The sequence below is a fragment of the Temnothorax longispinosus genome, chromosome 1 (genome assembly GCF_030848805.1).
Source record: "Temnothorax longispinosus isolate EJ_2023e chromosome 1, Tlon_JGU_v1, whole genome shotgun sequence".
NCBI classification, from domain to species: Eukaryota; Metazoa; Arthropoda; class Insecta; order Hymenoptera; family Formicidae; genus Temnothorax; species Temnothorax longispinosus.
This window is the reverse complement of record NC_092358.1, coordinates 24,179,215-24,200,702: the sequence shown is the minus strand read 5'-3', so window position 1 is coordinate 24,200,702 and position 21,488 is coordinate 24,179,215. Positions and strand designations below refer to the sequence as shown.

General features: G+C 41.7%; 2 protein-coding genes across 4 annotated transcripts; both read right to left on the bottom strand.

The window, feature by feature from the left end:
* Nucleotides 1-16: 16 nt before the first annotated feature.
* Nucleotides 17-11,577, bottom strand: Lanb1 (laminin subunit beta-1). Of its 2 annotated transcripts, XM_071789644.1 has the most exons (15): nucleotides 11,138-11,577; nucleotides 10,493-10,637; nucleotides 9,380-9,418; nucleotides 9,072-9,158; nucleotides 8,392-8,617; nucleotides 7,962-8,270; nucleotides 7,228-7,790; nucleotides 6,847-7,026; nucleotides 6,225-6,550; nucleotides 5,573-5,983; nucleotides 5,288-5,483; nucleotides 4,711-5,157; nucleotides 3,867-4,374; nucleotides 2,497-3,580; nucleotides 17-2,281 (listed from the first exon to the last, which is right to left on the bottom strand). In XM_071789644.1, exons 1-15 carry the CDS (start codon nucleotides 11,573-11,575, stop codon nucleotides 1,313-1,315), a joined length of 5,928 nt encoding a protein of 1,975 aa, XP_071645745.1. In that variant the 5' UTR covers nucleotides 11,576-11,577; the 3' UTR covers nucleotides 17-1,312. The 2 variants fall into 2 exon arrangements, with proteins under 2 accessions (XP_071645745.1, XP_071645753.1); XM_071789652.1 differs by lacking the exon at nucleotides 9,072-9,158.
* A 3,841-nt stretch (nucleotides 11,578-15,418) lies between these two features.
* On the bottom strand, nucleotides 15,419-21,403 carry LOC139819927 (histamine-gated chloride channel 1). Of its 2 annotated transcripts, none has more exons than XM_071789715.1 (9): nucleotides 19,651-21,403; nucleotides 19,156-19,300; nucleotides 18,904-18,986; nucleotides 18,610-18,753; nucleotides 18,451-18,533; nucleotides 17,327-17,461; nucleotides 17,035-17,135; nucleotides 16,619-16,936; nucleotides 15,419-16,116 (listed from the first exon to the last, which is right to left on the bottom strand). In XM_071789715.1, the coding sequence occupies exons 1-9, from the start codon at nucleotides 19,743-19,745 to the stop codon at nucleotides 15,934-15,936; spliced, it is 1,287 nt and encodes a 428-aa protein (XP_071645816.1). In that variant the 5' UTR covers nucleotides 19,746-21,403; the 3' UTR covers nucleotides 15,419-15,933. The 2 variants fall into 2 exon arrangements, with proteins under 2 accessions (XP_071645816.1, XP_071645827.1); XM_071789726.1 differs by having other exon boundaries at nucleotides 15,421-16,083; nucleotides 19,651-21,400.
* Between the last annotated feature and the right edge of the window lie 85 nt (nucleotides 21,404-21,488).

Sequence of the window (21,488 nt, the reverse complement as noted above, 5' to 3'; positions counted from 1 at the left end):
GATATAGCCACAGTCCTTTCTTCTTTTTGGCAACTCATTTATTTCTCTCTAACATTACAGTATAATATCGCTATGCGTAGTATGACCTTAAATATTGAATTCTTTTTGGCTTGATCATAGCATCGTTCGCCCACTTTTAAGCGATAATCTCGACGATATTTGATGTAATGTATGAGGATCGATCGCGTGCAATGATGATATAAATAACAGGATCTTGTTCCTTTCGTTTTTGTATCGCCGGAATAATTACACGAATTTTGTCGGCATTTCGATTATATTTCTCGCGTGAGGTTTTGCCATTTAATAATGAGAATTAGGATTGGAGCTGTAAAAGAAAAATTAAAAGGTCCAGAGATAAAAAGCCGTCGAACATCGTGAATTCATAGGTATGTAACATTAAATATTTACAGATGCGCAGACTGTAATTATTTACAGGCATTGTAATAATCGACAAGGCCACTTGAACTTTTGTCCATTTGTAGATAAATGTGTCTCGGCGATATATCGAACATTTCATATTCGGTAGATCCGTTGCAGAATATCTATTTTAATATCTTAATCCTGTATTACGTTTATTTTAATTATTTACATTACTCTTTAATTATTTTTAATGTATCATCTATGGAACACGAGCTTAATACTTCGCTACGGTGTTTCTTTAAGTACGATGTGTAAGAAATTGTCGTATATATGCATCAGCGGATAGAAACTATTTATATAGATATTCTGGTATAGAATATTCTTATTATAAAAGTAAAAAAGTGTGTGCTACGAAATATAAAAATATAAAAATTGCAAGAAGAATTGGAGAAAATTTAGCGAAGCTAAAAAAGCTAGAGAAGATACCTCGATTGCGCTTGAAGCGATATTTTAACTGACTTACGTACAAATCGTCCTCTTTACAACTACTGATGGCCCCTCCATTTATATTTATGGCACTAATAATAATCTCCTCGCCTTTCGCAATATTCAAAATAAGTTGCGAATGCCAAATGTGTATATATATATATTGTATATGCAATATGTAAATATATATACGCATATCCGTTTCCTATAAATCAAGATAAAACTCACGACTATTGCACAAGTATAAAGCACCGATCTTACTAATAAGACCTAACATATCTCGCGGTAAAATGCAGTAAGTGAGATGTAACACTGGAAAGGGCTCTCGTTTGTGGAGCAAGAGATTCTACCGCGCGGACAGTTATCTGTGTATCAAACGAAGAAAAGATCCACTGGTTATCGATATGTATCGTTTTGCAGATGAAATTCGCAAATCGGAAGATGATTTCCTCAACTGATTGAATTTTTAAGCGGAGCACTGTCTGTACACCTGCGACTTGTTCTCGATCTCCGCCAAGTGTCTCTCCATCTCCATTGTCAGCGCGTCCACGTCGCTCATCAGGTCCGTCAGCAGCCGCTCGTTGTCCTTGTAAACGCTCTCCATGCCGTCCAGATCCTTGGACTTGGTCGACGTGTCCGCCGTCAGCTCGGAGGCACGCTGCAGGAGTCTTTTCGCCCGCTGGATATCGCCCTTGCTCTTGTTCACCCGCAGATTCAGCGACTCGTCCGCCCTCTTGTACTCCTCCGACAGCTTCTTCGTCTTGCTGTCGATCAGCTGGGCTTCGTCGGCGACCTTCTTCGCCTCCGTGCCGATCTCCGCCAGGATAAAACCGTTCTTCGCAGATTGCGTTTGAAGCTGCTTCAAACGGGCGTCCAGTGCCTCCACCGTATGCGTGGTGCTGTTAGCCTGGATTTGAGCGGCCTTTGTCACGTCGGCGATGTCCGCGAGATCTTTCTGCGATTTGGACACGTCAGCTTCCGCCTTGTCGATCGCGTCCTGCGCCAGGTGTTGCGCCTTCTGCGCGTCGTTCAACAGCAGGATCACTTTGTTCGCCAAGGTTTGCTTCTCGATGGCGAAATCTTTGGTGCGGTTGGCGCGTGCCTCGAGATCACGCACTTTCTGCAGATCGTCCTTGGTATCGGCGAGAATCTTCTCAGAGTCAGTGAGAGAGCCCACGATGCTCTTGATGCGATCGGCTAACCGCGTGATTTCATCCGGCTCCAGCTGGATGTTCTTCGCGAGCACCTCGTACGCGAGATCTCTCACCATGGCTGGTGTAGGCTGGTCCTCGTTCAGAGCGCTCCAGATTTGCTTGGTTATATCTGAGAGGTCCTTGGTGATCTTATCGGAACGATTGCGCGCCTCCCATGCGTAATTGAAGGCGTCTTGAGCGTTGGATCTTGCCGCTGTCGCGTCTTGCCTGATTTGGCTCATCTAAAAATGTAAATTAATCGAATAAATCATAAACAATTGTAGATGAAAATGGTAAATGTATAAGCTGTACAAATTGAGAAATTCACAGAATTTCTACAAATATTTATAGCAATATATGAATATTATTCTTTAAATATAATAAATAATTCTTGACAATAATTAATTCTTGTAGAAATCGTAAAATAACTTTTAAGAATTAGATTAGTGATAATTACATTGCGTAACAGTTGTTCGGCCTCGTCCTTGTGGCCCTTGATCTTGGCAGCTTGCTGCTTGGCAACATCCAGAGCTTGATTGGCCTTGCTGACCGCGCCCACGTGACAAGATAATCCTCCGCAGAAGCCGCAGCCCGCACCACCGCAGACGGTGCTGCAATCCGTCACATTGTCACCGCACATCTGCAGATTCAGTTCAGGTATCGCCATACCGAATGTCTTCAGCTTCTCATTCAGTTTCGTCAACGATTCCTTGTTCCTGTCTTGAGCCTCGGTCACGGAGGCGCGATTCTTCGCCAGAAGATTCTCGGTATGCTTGCGGAATCGTTCCGCATCGCTGAGGACATTCGTAGTGTCGTTTGCCGTCCTCTCGGCCTGCCTGGACTGCTCGGCCATCTGCTGGGTCACGTTCAGCGCGCCCAGAACATTCTCCTCCTGCAATCTCGTGGCATTCTCCCGCAAATCGGCGGCGGTCTCGTGCAGGCTGTTTGTCCTGTTTCTCAACTTCTTCAACGCGACATCGCCAAGATTAACTCGCTGACTGAGATTCTCGAATTGATTGCTCGCTTCAGCCAACTGCTTGGCCGATTCGGAAATATTCTTCTCTAACTCATTGGCCAAGTCGTCCAACGCGTCTAGGTCTTGACTCCGGATAGTGGTGTTGCCGATCAGATCCCGCACTTCGTTCAGGGAGTCCTTCATGTCGTCGAATTCCTGGCTGTACACGCCGGTCGTGCCGACCTTCTGTATCCTCGAGGCCTCCTGAATGACCGCATTTGTCTTGTTCGTGAGACCGTCCAGGATCAGATCCCAGTTGTCGAAACATTCGCCACACGGACTGCATTGTGGAGCCTCGCCGTGATAGCCGCGGTCGCACTGGTCGCATTTCTCGCCGCCGATGCCCTTGTGGCAAACGCATACCCCGGTCTCCCTGTTGCATTGTTGACTCGCAGAGCCGATCACGTCGCACTCGCATGGATAACACTCTATGTTCGGGTTACCCCAGAAGTTTGTCTGACACTCGTTGCACCGTCTGCCGCCGAATCCTGGCCTACACTCGCAAGTGCCGTCGAAGGGGTTGCATCTATACATGGAAATATTTTAATTAGCCGCATAGTCTTTTTTTAGATTTATATGTTGTAGAGCAGTGATCTAACCCATACTTTTGAATAAATTAATCTTAAGATTGAGAAAATTAAATTTTTTTCTAAATTATACATTTAGATTAATTTTCTGTTGTGAGAAAAAGGTGGATCAGATCACTATCGGTATCAAGTCATTCAACTACAAGATATATCAAAGCTATTGTATACTCATTAAAAAATACTTCTATCGCAGAATTTCAATTGTTATAAAAATCGCAGACGAACCTGTCTGAAATACTTCCAACCGCGTCGCACTCGCAAGGGTCGCAGCCTTGCCCGCTGGCTATCCTCCAATGATTCTCCTCGCAGGAGTCGCAGAGCTGTCCTATGACGTGCGGTAGACACGGACACTGACCACTGCGATGATTACACGGTCCCGCGGCCTTGTCGGTGCCCAGGACGTTGCATCCGCAGTCTTGACAGTCCTGCCGCAGAGCGTCTCCGTAGAATCCCGCTTTACACACCTCGCAAGTGGGACCGTCAGTGTTGAACAGACATTGAAGGCAATGACCGGTGTGCGGGTCGCAGTTACCAGGGCGACGTAGGTCCGTATTGTTGTTACATTCGCAGAGTTGGCAGCTACCGCCTGGCACCTCTGGATCGCCGAAATAATTCTCGGCGCAATGCTCGCAGCGAGGTCCGGAGTATCCCTCAAAACATTCGCACACTACGTCCTGTGTTACTGAGTCCAATGAACAGCTGTTGGCATAGGAGTGACCGGATTCGCGTGTGCCTGTTAAAATAAAAAATATATAATGATAGTAATAAATAAATAATAATAAATAATGTAAAAAGAAACTCATTTTTTACTTCATCAATAAAAACGCAAATAAATGACTAAGGAGCAAACTCCACAGTTTACAATATTTTAGTACTACTGTTTGAATTGTTAAAAGACCGAGTTTTATATTGCCGAAAAAATGTACAGATATAAATATAAATGTGAGGTATAGCTTATTTTTATTACGGACATAATATCTTTCTAATAAGACTAATATTGTAATTTTTTATTTTTAATAATTTAAAAAATTAATAATCGATGTAAAATTTCTTCCAAAACTGTACTCACCCGGACAAGGACACGCTCTGCAAGGTATATCCACGCCAATTCGCGGATCGCCGTAGAAATCGTCGACGCAACGATCGCAATTGTGCCCGGTGGTATAATCTCGACAGTTGATGCAGGCCCCGGTCTTCGAGTCGCAGCTATCCGCGTGTCCGTGGCACTCGCAGCGCTGACAGTGCGGGAAGTTCCAGAAGCCGGGCTCGCACTGGCCGCAGGTCCTGCCGTAGGTGTTGGGGCGGCACTTGCAGCGGCCGGTCTCGACGTCGCAGAAATTGTCGAGGGCGCCGACGCCGTCGCAGTCGCAGGGGATGCATCCCTCCGGGCCGAATCCGTAGGTGCCCGGCGCGCAACGGTCGCAACGCCTGCCGACCACGTTCGGCTTGCACGGGCACATCCCGCCGTAGTTCTCGCACAGAAGACTGCGAGAGCCCGTTGGGTTACACTCGCAGGCTAGAATTCAACATCGCGCTCTTGTGAGTGTGCAATTGAACAAGATTGATTAAACGACATGAAATTAAAGTAAAATTAAAGTATTATTAAAGACTACAAACGACATCGGATAATGCGCGATTGAACTTACAGTGAGCGCCGTCGAAGACGTAATAGCCGATGCTGTTCTGATACTTTCTGCAGATCTCAGGCACGTTGCTCCACACGCTATTGACATCGTTGAACAATTCGTTACAGTGGTAACGTTCGTATTCTTGGCGACGTAGCTCACCCAGACCCGGAGTCTTGAAGAAGGGTATCACGTCTATCCTCGGCTTCAGAACAATCTGATCATACAAATAAGTACAGATTATACGATCAACTGGACATGACTTTTGACGACAATCGGCAACATAATCGAAACAAAGTATATTACCGAGTCGACCAGGATGGAGGCCGAAGGCGTGTCTATGTGGCTGTTGAACTTGCGGAATTGCAACAGAAGATTGTAGCGTTTTCCCGCCTCTAGACATATAGACGGTTGCGCCATGGCGCTTCTCGAACGCAGAGGCAATTGAACCCACAAGCGATCGTATTCGGGTCTCCAATCGGCGCACGGCCCATTAGGATCCGGTAGGCTGTCTCTCTCGAGAATAATCTGCACGTCCTCCCAGACGCCCGGATGCACCGGTTCGTACCGTACAATCACGTCGTACCACATCGATCTGCGAATGTCGTCGATGGTGAAGTTCAATACCGAGCCCTCGAGAGCCTTCATGAAACCCGTGCCGGTCCACGTACTATTCCTACCATCGCGATAAGGCTCTCTGATCACCACTTGACAGTTCTGAAAACGAATTTGCTATTCAATTCTAAAAACAATCTCAAGAAGCTGAGTGGGATAATTGAAGCTTGGCAAAATTCTAGATATAGTTGAAGAGAGGAGTAACTTTCTCTTCCTCTCTTTTTGTTATTTCTTTCGTGTTGCGATTGTGCTTTATATTTTATCACGCTTGCAGCACATTGGTATCAATACTTACAAATATGTACATTTAATTCACATATTCGATTAAATTTAATGAACTTACGTCGGTCGCTCTAGACAATTCTCCTTCGTAAATGAGAAAGTCTAGCGAGCCGGTGTAATAACTCTGTTCCGGCTGATTGCAAGTTCTTCCGCTGACATGCGGCCTGCATCTGCACTGGCCGGTGATGACGTCGCAGGACTTCTCGTATGATCCTCCAGGATCACAATCGCACGGTTTGCATCCATCCCGGTCCTCGGAGAGTCCCCAATATTCCGGCACGCATTGATTGCAGTCGCGCGCTGTGACATACCGTTTGCACGTACACTCGCCGGTCACCACGTTGCAACCCTGATTGTCGATGGTACCCAAGGTGTTACAGGTGCAGGCTGCAATTGCAATTGCAAAAGTCGACCTTTTTGTACGAATTTTCCATTTTGAGAAACTATGATCAAACTTTCCTTATTTGGGCCAATAAAATCTGTGTTATTGATTAATGTTTTTTAGAAGGAAAGATAAATTGAATTTGGAAGATAATCGGTATAGACTAATAAGTAATAGGCTTCTTAGTGTCATTAACAAATATAATAAACGTATATTGATTTAAATATTACGTTTTATGTAAAACTATTGAAAAAGTTAGACCTTTTAACGAAACATACTTGGATATAACTTTCTTTTTTACCTTGACATCCCTCGGGATTGTCGGGATCGAAGTTCCAAAAGCCGTTCTTGCAACGGTCGCAACGGCGCCCGTCAATGTTCGCTTTACAGTGACAGCGTCCGGACTCGTCGCCACTTAGAGGATCGGTTCTCGAGTCGCATATGCCATCATCCAAGGATCCGTTTAGGTCGCAGTCGCAGGCTGCGAAGGAAAAAAACTGTATATCTTTGCGATCTCACGATATCTCTTTCATACACATGTACATAAATTCATTCTGCCACTAACTGCAATCTACATTTATTTTCTACTTACAAAACAAACGCGGATAATAATACCGTATTAAATTATATTAAATGTTACATGAAGATTATATAAAGCGATTGATATAAATTGAAAACTCACGTTGACAAGCGTCCCGGTCAGAAATGTCCTTCGTCACGTCGTGATAATAAAACGGCTTGCATTGTTCGCAATTCTGCCCTCGCGTGTTATGCTGACAATCGTCGCAGACACCGCCGGATACTCTGCCCGATCTCTCGTAGACCGCTTCGTCGAAGTGGCAGGAACTGGTATGATTGTTGCAATTGCAAGGCCTACAGGCGTTCGTCTGTTTGCCGACCGCGGGCTTCCACGGCAGGTCGTTGTAGAAGTCCTCGCACTTCTCGCAGTTGAGACCCTTAGTGTTGTGCGTGCACTCGCATCTGCCGTGGACCATGTTCTCCTCATCGGCGACTCCCGGTAACGGCAAACACCTCGAGGCGTGCCCATAGCAGGAGCACGAACCGCGAATCACCATATCTTGGATGGCGTAATAGTATTTTTCGCGAATTTCGGCCCGATCGTCGAGCAGATCGTCGCCCAGAGTGTGGAGTCTCGTCATGTTGATCCTGAGATTGGTGATCTTTAATAGATTCTGCACTTCCTTTGAATAGGGATTGTCGATATCCAAATTTCGCGGCAATACCCTAAAATATATCAGTAAAAAGATGACATTTTCGAACGTGATTAATAATTAATGATTACAATAATTTATGTTAAAAAAAATTAAAATGATAGCAAAGTATTCACACAATGAAATAATACAGTTTAAAATATAAATAAATGGTTAATATGATAAAACTGTGTACACATTCTACCTAAAAATTACGTCGCCGCCAGTGGACGGTGCCACAGCCGAGTATCTCGTCTCGCAGATGACGTCCGTTAATCTTTGCGGTTGGTGGGTCGGGATTTCGGGGAAGTAGTGCTCGCAGTTGTGAGCGAAGTACCGATACACCTGCCAGGTTCTTCCGAAATCGTACGACCGTTCGATCAGCATGGCAGCCGGTCGGAAGGTTTGGAAGCGAATGATAATGTGCGTGAAGTGAAACTCTGCCTCAAGATCGAAGCGTATCGTGACATTCTCCACACCGTTCTCGGCCTGCCACCATGATCTATAACTTGTACTGTTTAAATTTTATTGATTAGTATACATTTTGTCGCTGTTACTTATTTTTAATAACACACATTTCCACTTATTTCAAAAAGGCATTGGATTTATTTCGCGATAAAGTAAAGTGATCTTACCCGCTGACGATGTTCTCGATGTTATGCTGCTGTTTAGGTATCGACGTGTCGCAGAAGAAGCACTTCTTCCTGTCCTTAAGGTGGGAAACTATGCAGAATCTTTCGGGACCTGTGAGACCGCACGTCGACGAAGAGCTTAGTTTGTCCTTACGGCCGATCAGCAGGTTCCCGGTTGCGGGGTAACACGAGCTCTGCTCGCAGGGATGCGGTCTCTTCGCGTGCGATCCTGCACGGGGCGAAAAAGTTTCTCATTAATCCTTTACATCTTGAGATAAAAGTTTCTGTTAGCTTCTGTTAGCCGTATGGTTATTCTCTTCTTCCGTAATTAGAACACCATCGATATCATGCCGATATATGCGTTAAATATATGGAAGGGGATACAGCCTCCCGGTTACCCCAATTAGTTTCCGTCGATTAGCACAAAGTACGAAACCTTTACCACATTATAGGAGAAACCGAAATATCACAAACATATACATCTGGTAAATATATTTACACATGGGGATCAAAACCAACAAGAAAAAATTAACTACAGCCAACGGACTCTTTCACTGTTAGCTGGTAATGTATAAAACATTTATCTATGTTAGAACAGTGATTTTGCCTCGTTAAATGTTCAATTCGTTAGGGATCTTTTTATAAGGTGTTTGCCCGCTCCTTGAATTAATTCTTTCGTCTACCTCTTGACCTGGGAATGGTCGGCCATAACCGAGTATGACTCTCTGTCACCACGTCCACGGGTGACATATCCCCTCTCTGCACCGATCCTATAACACCCCCGTTTTTGACTTTGTATATAATTCTATGTATAATTATATAGTGCGCGTCCTAGTTGTCGCAAAACGTTTTATCGCGTTTTTTCGCCGCTCGACACTCTCCGATAAGGCCATTGATAATACTACGTGCTCATAATGACCGTTTCGTGGATTCTTTTGTGAAGAAAAGAGTGAATAAAAAAAATTTAATTCTAAGAAGATCAGAATCTTACCTCTGACTGGCGGATGTCCATATTCGGAACTCGCAGGTCCTACAAAGAGTTAAAATATTTACATAATGTGCGGTAACGAATGTTAGGCAGAAAACACGTGTTTTCGCTTCTTTCGAGGGAATAAATGACACAAATAGTAGTTTTCCAAAATGAATTATGCAAGGCGCCGCGTTCGCCGATTTTTTTTAAAGCGCGCGGCGATAACGAACGCGTCGAATATTAATATTAATATTAATGCGGGACAATTTTGCGGGACAGAATTGCTTCGAATGAACGCTAGTGCCGGTTATCAAGAGATGTTCTACTGCCGGTAGAGGCTATCGCGAAAGAGAGCCGGATGTTTACGAGAGCTCTGGAAAGTACCTTTAATAAGCTTTGAAATACGGGGTGTATTAAATCTAGATAGATCTTTCGATCGGTTCTTATTGAAAATGTCGAGGAGATCAATCTCCGCTGGGAGATCTCAATTTTGTACATTAAACATCTTTGGAATCTTTTCAAGTTACAAATGAACTCTCAGAGATCGACTGCACAAATCAGCTTTGGATATAAAGGTATCCGATAGATTAAAAGAGAGCACACGTGCTGTAGATCTGTATATTTTCGCCGCAACGATACTGCCACGTACAACACAAACACATAAACGATCGCGCCATTCGCGTTGAATAATCTTCTCCAAATAGATAAATACGCGTGAAGATCTTTTAGGGCGGACGGCTGGGTTTTAGAAGCCGAAATACACAAGCTCGCCGATTTCAAAAGGAAGGCAGGTCGCGAGGTCATCTCGCTATCTAATCGTAATGGATAAAGAGTCTCCTCCGTTACATGAATGGGACCAACGATGTTTCCGAGAAAAAGAATTTCGCTACGAATTTGATTCTTTTGCACGTGTGCTACATACGCGAAAATGGCGTTAAAACGCAGCGGAAACGCGAGCGGCATTTAACCAACGCCTAAAAACTTAAATTTTATTTTAATTTAAAAGTATATTCTGAGAATCTCTAATTTTGAGTTGGTCGAGTAATCTCGAGTAAGTATTCATATTTTTAGTGTTTAATTACTTTGGGAAAAATTAATGCTAATATAAATTAATATATATCAACTATTACGTACCTGCTAAGGTAATAAGTATAATAATTAAAGCTGCGAGAGCCACGTGCCCATAATGAGTGTGAAGCATTTTTCCGTCTCTTTTTTCTGCCTGTCTTTGTGGACTTTTCGCAACGATGTTAAGCCATCGACGATGGTTCGAGAGTTTCTACGAAAATAAAATATTCCAAAATATTACAAACCGTATCGCGAAAAATTTATAACGGGTCACGTAATTTATTTTAGTCGCACACTTTAACAAATAATTGTCCTTAAATTATGCGACAAAAAATTACAATTTAAATCAATTTTGTTTTATATATTTATAAATATTATCACATAGAGCCATCAATTTTTAAATGGCACCAAATGCGAAACAGACAAGCGGAACATTTAACGATACTTAATTTTATAAATTATTTAACATTCGGGGCAAAAACATAAAAGAAATACATATACGTAAAACGTTTTAATATCAGCAGATAATTATCTTAAAATAATTTTTTGCGCCTACTTCCGAATCGTGAACGAATTATTAAATTTCGAAGCAGCTAGAGCACGTTTCGATTAAGCAACGCTCGATGAACGACGCGAAACGCACTTTCGCGCACCCGTGGGACAATTTCCGTTGCGAAAAACACTGCCAATAAACCGTCCGATAGGGCTCACCTGGGTTAAAATACACGCTAAAATAGCGTTCCCCGCGACGTGCAGGCCGACGAGGTATTTCTTCTTTCCCTCGAGAGACGGCGGCCGCCGCTCTCCTCCGGAGTCGGTACGAACGTCGAGAGATCTCGCTTGGAGCACCGAGATCGAAGTTCCCCTTCCGCCGAATTCCTCGGCCTCTTCTCCTCGTGGCCGCCGAGAGTCCCGGAGTCTCGTTATCCCACGTGCGATAACGACTGTCGGCGGATCCGTGCGACAGGTGCGGGTGCACCCTCGCAAAACGCGAGACGGGCGAGACGGATAATGAAAAAAAACGCGGCCTCGCGGACGCGCCTCGTGACTCCGTCTCTCTCGCAAGTGAGTCCCTCGGCTTGTCGGGTCGCGACTCCGCTCCGTGCCTCCGAGTCTCGTGCCCGTCAGTGCCGTACATAGAATCATCATCGGGTGGCAACGGAACGGAGAGGGAAAACGACACGGGACTTGGGCTTGGGAAGCGGACGAGCGGGGCCGAACGGCGGGTGGTAAGGGCCGCAGGCGAGACCCGAGAGAAGAGCTATAGGCTTTGCGAGAAGAGCGATCCTCCGATCCTTGGGAAAGGTTCGGGCGCAGGTCATTGAAATTCCATTGCAAACATGGGTTTTTTTTTTACTTGTACCCTGAGTAACGAAAAGTACGATTTTTTAAAAATGTCGTCGAAGTTTTTGGTCATCGGATCTTAGCGAGCGTAGACATTCCGGACAGCACGCATGTTTAGAAAACGTTGTGAAGACATCTTTTAGACATACGTGTCTAAGAGACATCTTTACGATGTCTTTTAAACATGCTGTTTGGGATGGCTTTGTTCTTCGCACCGGGTACGCGAGAGGGTCGCCACGCGTGTTTGGGGAAGTCTCGCACAATTGCGTTGAACGTCAGTTATACCGAATAAGTCTTATTTATATATAAACAGATATTAATAGGTTTCCGTGATGATTACGTTCTAAAGAGAGCAGCGAAAGAAGATAAATATTCGTTCTATAAATCGTACAGCGTAAATATCATAGGTCTCTTCTTCTATCGCGGGTCAATGTTCTGTCGCCTGATATCAGTTTTTTTTTCGTACACGCAACGTCGCGGAGAGGGCTTTATCGTAAAAGATTGAGAATTCCGAATCGTCGGCGTTCCAATTTGTTCGAACCCTCGTGGGTCGATATACGATACTTTCGCACACCCGTTACACCCGACGCTTATGTTACTGCGGCACACATGTGCGGCATACTCGCTGTTCCTGTCGTCTTTTAAAATCTGTTCAAGAGATATACAAATCGCCGCCGATGTATAAACGACATCTGATACAGCCGTCCTTTCAAATCAATCTATTTATGTTACATAAATTTATTTTATTTAGTTTAGAGTTTTATCTTTCGATCGGATAATATTAAAAAAAAAAAAGAAATTTAGTTGGTGTCATTGATTTTGTAGACCCCGACAAAGAAGTATTATATTTCAAATACTTTTTAAATTTCGCGAAGTAAGTCTCCATTCTCAATCTCTTTCGGAACTGTCTTTTTCTAAGGCAAATAAATTCTTATATATTTATATTAAAGATATATTTTGCAATAAATTACATTTAACATTTGAAAGAATAAAGATCTCGCGGAAGAGATCAAGGGGGAATTTAAGTGTTCATGCATCTGTCGTTACTTCCGGGAAGCAGATAGCGAATTAATTATTTCAATCCGAGCATATATATAATTATTACTTCAGCAATACTTCGGCCTGCTGCACGCAGTGCTCCCGATTCCCACCAATCTTCGATGACGTGTATCTTCGCGCGTGACGGAAGAGGACGGAAAGCGAACTGTCCTGGAAAGGCGAGACGAGGAAGAGAAGGCAATGGCATCCTGCTATCGTATGCCGGGCTACGTTGTACAGATAAGGCGGCCCACGCTACGCTTCCTTCCTCCGCGATGATCCCACTTTCCGCTTCCCCCCCCGCGCGAATGTACTGATTCGTTGTATCGGACTGCGTGTCCGCGACAACGGACAATTTCGCTTTTCGTCAAGAATTTATTTCTCATATTATACACATCGCAATTAATAGTAGAGCGTGAGGTGGAGTTGTAGACTTGTAGAAAAAAGCACACGAGTGTGTGCTTTAATTAAAAAAACTGTTTATACGAATCGTTCAATAATAGAGACATGTAAAATTGTATTCCACGAAAAATTGCATAAAGACAGCTGTACTAATTCGTGATAGAACGATACAAATTACTATAGACGTGCTTTATACTAAAAGGATGTTTGTGCGGACTTGCGCCTTTTTCGAATTTACAATTAATTTTATAATTGCAGCATCACTGTAAAGTGTTTATTTTGTATAATTTATCGAAATTTACACATACACAAAGTAATTTTTTATTTCATTAATATCATATGCAATAAACTTATGATTCTTAATGTAAACTAAGATAAATAATTCTTACATAGCAGATATTATTGTAAATCTTTTTTCATTGCTCAATATTATTCACCTAAATTTATCGTAATAGTCTTTATTGCAATCATATATCAATATATTGATACCAGGCAGTGAAACGAGGACAGAATGATATTTTAACGTCACTGGGGCGCTAACCTTCATCTGCTTGTCGTGGTGCGTGGGTGCTACGATCCTGTCGTCGCAGTTGGTGGGGGTGGAAAGTAGGCGGAGAATAAAAGCCAAGAGATTCCCTTCTTACTGACGATGATTGTATTTCATAGTCTTGCTTAGCACCAATAGAGGGCACATACGGCTATAATGATTCTCGCAATCAATCATTTTCTTTAATGATGGAACAGACAATGGTAACTAATTATATACGAAGAGTCCTTTAAAGCAAAACTTGTAACTATATAATTCATTGTTCTTATTTAAATCTTTTTTTTTCAAAATGTTAAACAAAAATTAACAATCTTATCTATATTAACAAAAATAGTATAGATACTGCTTGATACATTAATCGATTAAGTTAATCGGGATTTGATTGAAATCGTTCTGACGGACAATAATCATGAGCGAGAGAACATAATAGCTCTTTATTAGACACATTTTTAATGATACAGTTGTACAATAGAGACTTTTATGTCAAGAAACATTCATTGTTACAACTTTTCGATGACGTAAAGTTCAGTTGGTTGATTTGATAATATTTATAAATCGTGAATCGACATATTATTTCGTATAAGAGACACATTAGATTACCGCGAATGACCGATAATATCTACAAACTTTCTATTCGGCCTTTGAATTATGAGTTTTACGTAATGAACGAAGCGATACAAATGAAGCTGAATAAACCTATTACCACTTTCTAAATTCATTCGAATTAATATGCAACTTTACTGTACATCATTGTGCTCTATTATATTTAGGCGTAATCTCTTACTTATTCTCTGGGAAGTTTTACAAGTTTATTCGTGACAAAAAGATCCTTTGGAAAGCAAAATTCATGACGATGTATACGATTAATTAGTAATTAATTATAGTCAAAATGTCTAATTAGCAGAGAGAAGAAAGTAAATTTTTGCTTTTGAACGCTTTTGAAGCGATCAAAATACGTCATGGCTGAATCATAATTATATGAGTGTTTGTTACATATCGAATTTTTGTCGAGCGGACGAAAAAAGTGAGCAGTCAGAGAAAACATCTTGGCGAGCGTGTCACGATAACAGGTAATGTTTTATAATAAAATTCTCTATCTTAAGGGGGTATGACACCTTGGAGCATGAACTCTTTTCACGATTTGTTTTAACATATAAGGAATAGAGCAATCGAAAATCGGCTTTAAGGGGTCTTTTTATTATACATCGAAGATGTAAAAAAAATTTTTTTTGTATATAAAATACACCCTGTCAAAAGAGGCCGTGTGCGTCACGGGGGTCTAGCTGGTTACATGATTTCGGCTGACTGGTATGACCTAGAACAGAAATTCAAAAAAATTCTTAATCTGTGATAGATTGGCTATGAAAGTACTTAGGATTTTTTAAATTGGATTGTTAGTTTTTTTTGGGAACCAATTTTATACACGATTTTTCAGTGTAAATTTGGACACTTTTGTTCAAATTAGTGTCAATTTCGCAAAAATCAATATTTTTCAAAAATCCTACGTACTTCCATAGCCAATCTATCACAGATTAAGAATTTTTTTGGATTTCTGTTCTAGGTCATACCAGTCAGCCGAAATCATGTACACCAGCTGGACCCCTGTGACGCACACGGCCTCTTTTGACAGGGTGTACGAACATGATTTTATATACAAAAAAAATTTTTTTTACATCTTTAATGTATAATAAAAAGACCCCTTAAAGTCGATTTTCGATTGCTCTAATCCTTATATGTTAAAACAAATCGTGAAAAAGAGGTTAAATTTCATGCTCAAAGGTGTCATACCCCCTTAAGAAAGAGTTAAAGAAGAATTAAAGGTTTCCGGAAGAGTAACATTCTAAAAAGATAGGCATTTCTGCGTTTGTCATTGTTATCGCTAAGTTTTATTGTTACTCGTGCCATATCTTCAGATTTCCATCAGAATTTTATTAGTCGCGAAACCTTACTCTATTTTCGTTCGATCGACGTAACTACGATTGCAAATTTATCGCAGTGACACATTTTTTCTGAAATATTTTATGGTTCTTCGTTTCTCCTGACGTGTTTCCGGAGTATTCTCTGCGCTCGCAGAGAGAGAGAGAGAAAGAGAGAGCTTCAGAGCTCGTCCCCTCATTCGTGCTCCTCTTGAAGTATCGCGCGATGTTTCCGCGGTCAGTGTTCCCGATGTCACTGTCTAAATATACTCGGCGAACATTATCCAATAGGTGACGTTCAGCACGGCGAACAGGAAAGGGAAGAAGAAGCGCGAGAAGCGGTCGATGTTCAGCGCCCGTATTCGCGCCTTTTGGGCCGGGGTGGGTCCAGGCGGTACAGTCGGCGATTTCTGCGATCGGCAGGATAACAACATTGCGTTTTCCTGCGTGACAACGATCACAACTTGAACCGTCATCATGCAGACTGTCTCCCATGCCTCGGAGAGAGCTGAACGCGATTTAAGGTGGACGAACGATGGTAGCGTTGCAAAATGTAACTACCGAGATCGTAAAATTTTCTTGAAACAACTCGATACGAATATTTCAGCGATTTATCCCCGTTGTTAATATTTTTTGAAGCTGCGAACCTGCTTCAAATAAATTTTCTTCAACAACAATGCTTGTTTTGTTTCTCTATTCGAGACACGGAAGTGGTCCGAGGCAGAAGAGCCTGGAATCAATTTTAACAATCGTGATAAAACTATCATCTCACAAAGTAATAGTTTTCAGACACTTTAAGGAGAATTTAACATTCTAATAATGCTTCTATGAGTTTTTATCAGACGTTTCTATCTCAGCCAATTGATTGCGCAAGTATCATGATTATTTTCTGTTAAAATCAATTCTCAGGGCTCCCTGATCATCCAGTCGCCATCCACGCGTTACCTTGGCAGCGGTATCGAAGATCTTGAGCTTAGCCGAGTCCGGGGTCCTCGAGGACGGCGGCGGCGGTGGCGGAGGCGCGGGTTTCGCTGCGGGCGCATCCGAATCGCCGAGAACGATGTTTACCAGACAATACTCCATCAGCGCCATGAACACGAACACCGTGCAGACTGACATGAAAGCGTCGACGGCCTTCAGGTATGAAACGGGCGGTAAGGAGGCCTGACTCTTGGCGTGCTGCGTAGAGAGGGTGAGCAACGAGGTGACTCCCAGGGTGACTCGGGCGGGCGCGGCCTCGGGTTTTATCCAGAACGACACCCACTGCGACATTTTTTTGGCAAAAAATATACGGGATAAAGTCACGAGGGTAGACTTTCGACGTTTTACGACGCGATAAGCTCCCACGACGCTTTACTCACCGACATGATGACGATCAAGCACGTCGGCACGTAAGTGTGAAACAGGTAATAGCCGAGACGTCGCTTCAGCACGAACACGACTTCGAGGCAAGTAAAGTTACCTGAAAGTTATGACGTAATTTTCAACGAAATATACCCATGCTCGGCATTTAGTACAGATTAAACTCAAGTGATATCAACGCATGGGCGGTCGGTCGAATTTCTCACCCCTTGGAATATAACGCCGAATACAACGCGCAGCGTTATTCTTGAAGATATAATAAAAACAGTCATTTTTACGCGATTCACTTACCAGTGGAATAGACCTGTGTGCAGTCGGCCGTATAATTTTTAACGAGCTGGAGTTGGGGCAGCTCGATATTCTCATCTACAACGAGGGGAACGTCGGGATCCCACTGGAAGATCATTTCGTCCGTCGTGTGCGACACTGTCGATCAAGTTGTTTCGTTTTTTCGCGTGAGACATGAAATATGCGTGGTATTTGATTGACGTCATAAATAATCTATTAATTACTCATCTAGTTAAGTAATTAGGTGTAATTGATACGATACGAGGGTAAGTCAATAATTACCCGCACTCTATTTTTATAATTTGGCGGATCAACAATAGAGAACGTACAATTACATCATTTTTTGACATAGTCCCCTTGCTTTTCAATGCGCTTCTTCCAGTGTTTTACAACCTTGCATATATCCTCGGAAAAAAAAATGATTTTGATTTGTTTCTCAGTCATGTATGCACTTCTTGCACATACTTATTGGTCTGTGGCAAGTCGACGAACTCTTAAAGCATGTCTTTAAATGGATCAAACAGATGATAATTCGAGGGTGTGAGATCTGGACTATATGCAGGATGCCATACTTCGAAACTCAATTTCTGAAATGTTTGAATAGTATAGGCAGCAGTATGTGGATGTGCATTGTCATGCAACAACAAAACATCTTTCGACAATAGGCCTCGGCGTTACCATTGCGATTATCATCTGTTTGGTCCATTTAAAGATGCCTTAAGAGGTCATCAATTTACCACAGATCAATATGTAGAGAGTATGTTGAAAAATGTAATTGTACGTTCTCTACTGTTCTAATTATAGAAATAAAGTGCGGATAATTATTCACTCGTATATTTATAATATTATATGAGTAATTAATAATCAGTTAGATGAATAATTAATAATTACTTATCTAACATGGTATTTAAACTAATTGTTGGATATGTAACTATAAATGAATATAACTATAAATAAATAATAACTATGAATAATAATAAGTGATAACTATATGAATAAATTTTCTCATTTTTTTAAATGAGAGACATGGATAAAAATGGCATAGTTGTATTATAAAACGTAATTACACGTGTAATTTCCTAAAGTGTACTCTAGACTAAATTCTTTTACAGATAAAGATGTCTTACGACTTTCCATTTGCAGTTTACACTCTTGCGTATCGTGAGGATAGATCAGAAAATTCATGGCGCAAGAAAGTTTCAGAGTCAACCTGAAATCACCGATATTCCTGTATTTCACGCATATGGGAAACGCATATCTGTGATGAAAATTTTTCATAAACTCACTTCACCATGTAGAGAATGGTTTTGTCCTTATACAGCCACAGATAGTGATTCGGTATCGTCATTGTTTGAAAAGTCACCGACTTTGCGTTCTTAAAGAAGGAATCCGGCCGCCACATGTTTTTCAACCAGTCGACTTCTAATAATCTTAAATTTTGACACATATAATAATAAGTGAGATGAGAGATAACGATTAGTCACAGAAACTTTTAAAGAAATATGAAAATAAAATTATTCTGAATAAAAAAATACATAAATATCGAAAATTATCGGAAGTCCACTAATGAATTTATGTACCTATACTCGGACGTCATATTTTCTGGCAATCGAAGTCTATTGTCTTTCCACGTTTGGGCAAAGAAAATATCGGCGGCATACGTCTGTAAAGATTTACCGTTGAGATAATTATTTATCCGTAAACAATAATTAATAATGGATAATATGAAACTACGTTTTGAAATTCTCATTAACAAGCGATTGGACTTACAATGTAAAAATAAATTTTGTAATTATATATATATTATATCACTTTTAAAATTATGCGTTTACCATTGAGTTTTCGTCGATGGAATCGAGTCCCATCACGGTAACATGAAAATACACGACGGTTGCCTGACCATCTTTCTTGGGAGGTCGCATTTTGTCATACAACTTAGGATCTTCGGGTAGGAGATCGAAAAATTCTAAACTTTTCCTGCAAAGCAAACATCGCGAACACTTTCTTTAAAACATATAATTGAATGTGTTATTGGATGTGACATTATTTTTTTATTATACTGCGAATCCACTAGTTAATTATTTAAATAAGATAAATGCGATACATACGCTTCATTTATTAATATTAAATATAAATTTTTATCGATCAATGTACTAATAAGGCTTTTTAATCTCGTTATATAACAGGAAGAAGAGAGAGAGGGAGAATTTCACTTATTTTCTGAATTAATTGCTAAAAAGATACGTTTTTTATTAAAGATTTTCTGATTTTGGTATATCAATACTAAAACTTAATTTTTGCAACGCTATGACAAGTTTACTACTTACTGAGCATTCGCGGCACGACCGAAAAGTAGAAGGAGCAAGACGGACGAGAGCGTCGCGGAAGACATGCCGCCTCCGTGTGTCTCCTCCATGGACATACTTTCGCGTTAACGCATTTTCGCGAAGATCAAAACGGCACACAAGAAGGAAAAAAAATCGTTCACTTGGGACGAGGTGGAAGAAAAAAAGGGAGAAAAAGAAGAAAAAGAAAATTAAGAGTCTCGAAGTAATCCGGAAGCGGGGTTCCGGCGCGGTCGAGCGAGCTAAAGCTCCCCTAATCGGTGTCCCGAATTTACGAGGACGCGCAGTCGACGACTGAGTTCTTGAAACGACTTTGTCAAATCTGCAGAATCCTCATCGTTGCGTATAGACGAGCTCCCTACGACGACGTGGGGGTGGTGCGGGTGGTGGTGGTGCCGGTCGTGGTGGTGGCTGTAAAGGTGATGTGTAACAGTGGCAATACCTTCCTGCCACCAATCCCACCTCCTCCTCCTACTCCACTTAACGGAGGCACAGAGGGAAGAAGTACTGGCGGTAAAAAGAAGGGGTAACTCTCTCTCGCTCATGACGTACGATGGATAGAATCTGGAGTATCGCGAGCTGGATCGGCGAGAAGAAGAAGGGAGACGGGGTGGTAAATCCCCCGCGGGATACCCCGTGTCATTGGTTTACCTCAATGCGGCATATCAGCGTCGTCATCGCGGCGGATTTGTATTCGTAAATTCTCCTGGCGTTTTTTCGTACAATCGCGAATCGCGAAACACGTTTACAAGTCTCTTTTTTTTATTCCTCTTATCCGGGATTAAATTCCCGAGATTTCCAGATTTTTTTTTTCTTAATTTATTGCATTTTCTTATTTTTTCTGATTACGTCGCTGATACTTCACGATTTAATTCCTTTTAGGCGTATTCCGGAAAAAATTTGTTGATCGCAACGAAAAATTCTCGAATTAAGGTAAAATATGTTGGAAAAGTGCAGTAAACGAAACCTTCCTATTTTCGCAAAAAAAAAAAAAAATCTTCAAATTGGTGAAAGAAAATTTATTAGATTAAAACATACTTCAATTTATTTAGGCAATTATTATTATGCAATAAACTGTGTCAGAAGATACTTATTATTGAATAATGTTAATAAATAAAAAGTGTTTCAGCTGTGATATTTGGAGGAAGACAATGCACCGCTCATGTCTTCCTGCGTCTCTTCTCATTGGACTCTCTCGCCGAAAAAAACCCTGACAGAGAGGCGCTAACTACCACGCAATTTGAAGTCACCGGTACATCGCTCAATATATCGATCCCCGAAAATTGTGCCACGAATAGAAAGGTACGTGTTCGTCTCGCTCGTACGGTGTCGAGTGGCCACTTATCGAAAGAGTATACACACGCGTCGATGTGTACGTGTGTGCAGATGCAAAATCCCGCGACTGTGCGCGTACGTATGCATGTACGGGTGCAAAATATAACGGAAAAACGGTACACATGGAAGGTAGAAGACAAAAGGGAGACATAAGTTGCGAAAGAAGATGCATATTTAGAGCATAAGATTGAAACTCAATAAAAATAAAAAAAAAGGATGCTGCATTCGATTTCTCTTCATTCTTTTCATATAGCTCGTCGTCGCGAGATTCATGTTGATTCAGTCGTTTCCACCTTGGAGCTGGGTCCTTCTCCGCTCCGTGGCCTGAAAGCAATCAATTTATTCGCGATCTCATTAGCAGCAACGTAATTAATTGTGTCGCAATTGAAGGTGCAATTTTTACTCGTATTTCGACGCAATTAAATGATTCTCGCGACCTCATGATCTTCATACTTTTACGTGTATCGCTCTTAATTAAGTACTCT

Bases quoted from the DNA above. Each gene is read 5' to 3' on its own strand.
- Lanb1 (XM_071789644.1), bottom strand. From the start codon at position 11,575: ATGATGATTCTATGTACGGCACTGACGGGCACGAGACTCGGAGGCACG. The intron at 9,419-10,492 runs GTACGTAATAGT...AACTCTTTGTAG, and splicing joins TATACTTATTACCTTAGCAG to GACCTGCGAGTTCCGAATAT. The intron at 5,484-5,572 runs GTAATATACTTT...TTGTATGATCAG, and splicing joins CCTCCATCCTGGTCGACTCG to ATTGTTCTGAAGCCGAGGAT.
- LOC139819927 (XM_071789715.1), bottom strand. From the start codon at position 19,745: ATGTCCATGGAGGAGACACACGGAGGCGGCATGTCTTCCGCGACGCTC. The intron at 19,301-19,650 runs GTAAGTAGTAAA...TTTGCTTTGCAG, and splicing joins GGTCGTGCCGCGAATGCTCA to GAAAAGTTTAGAATTTTTCG. The intron at 18,987-19,155 runs GTAAACGCATAA...AAATCTTTACAG, and splicing joins CCATCGACGAAAACTCAATG to ACGTATGCCGCCGATATTTT.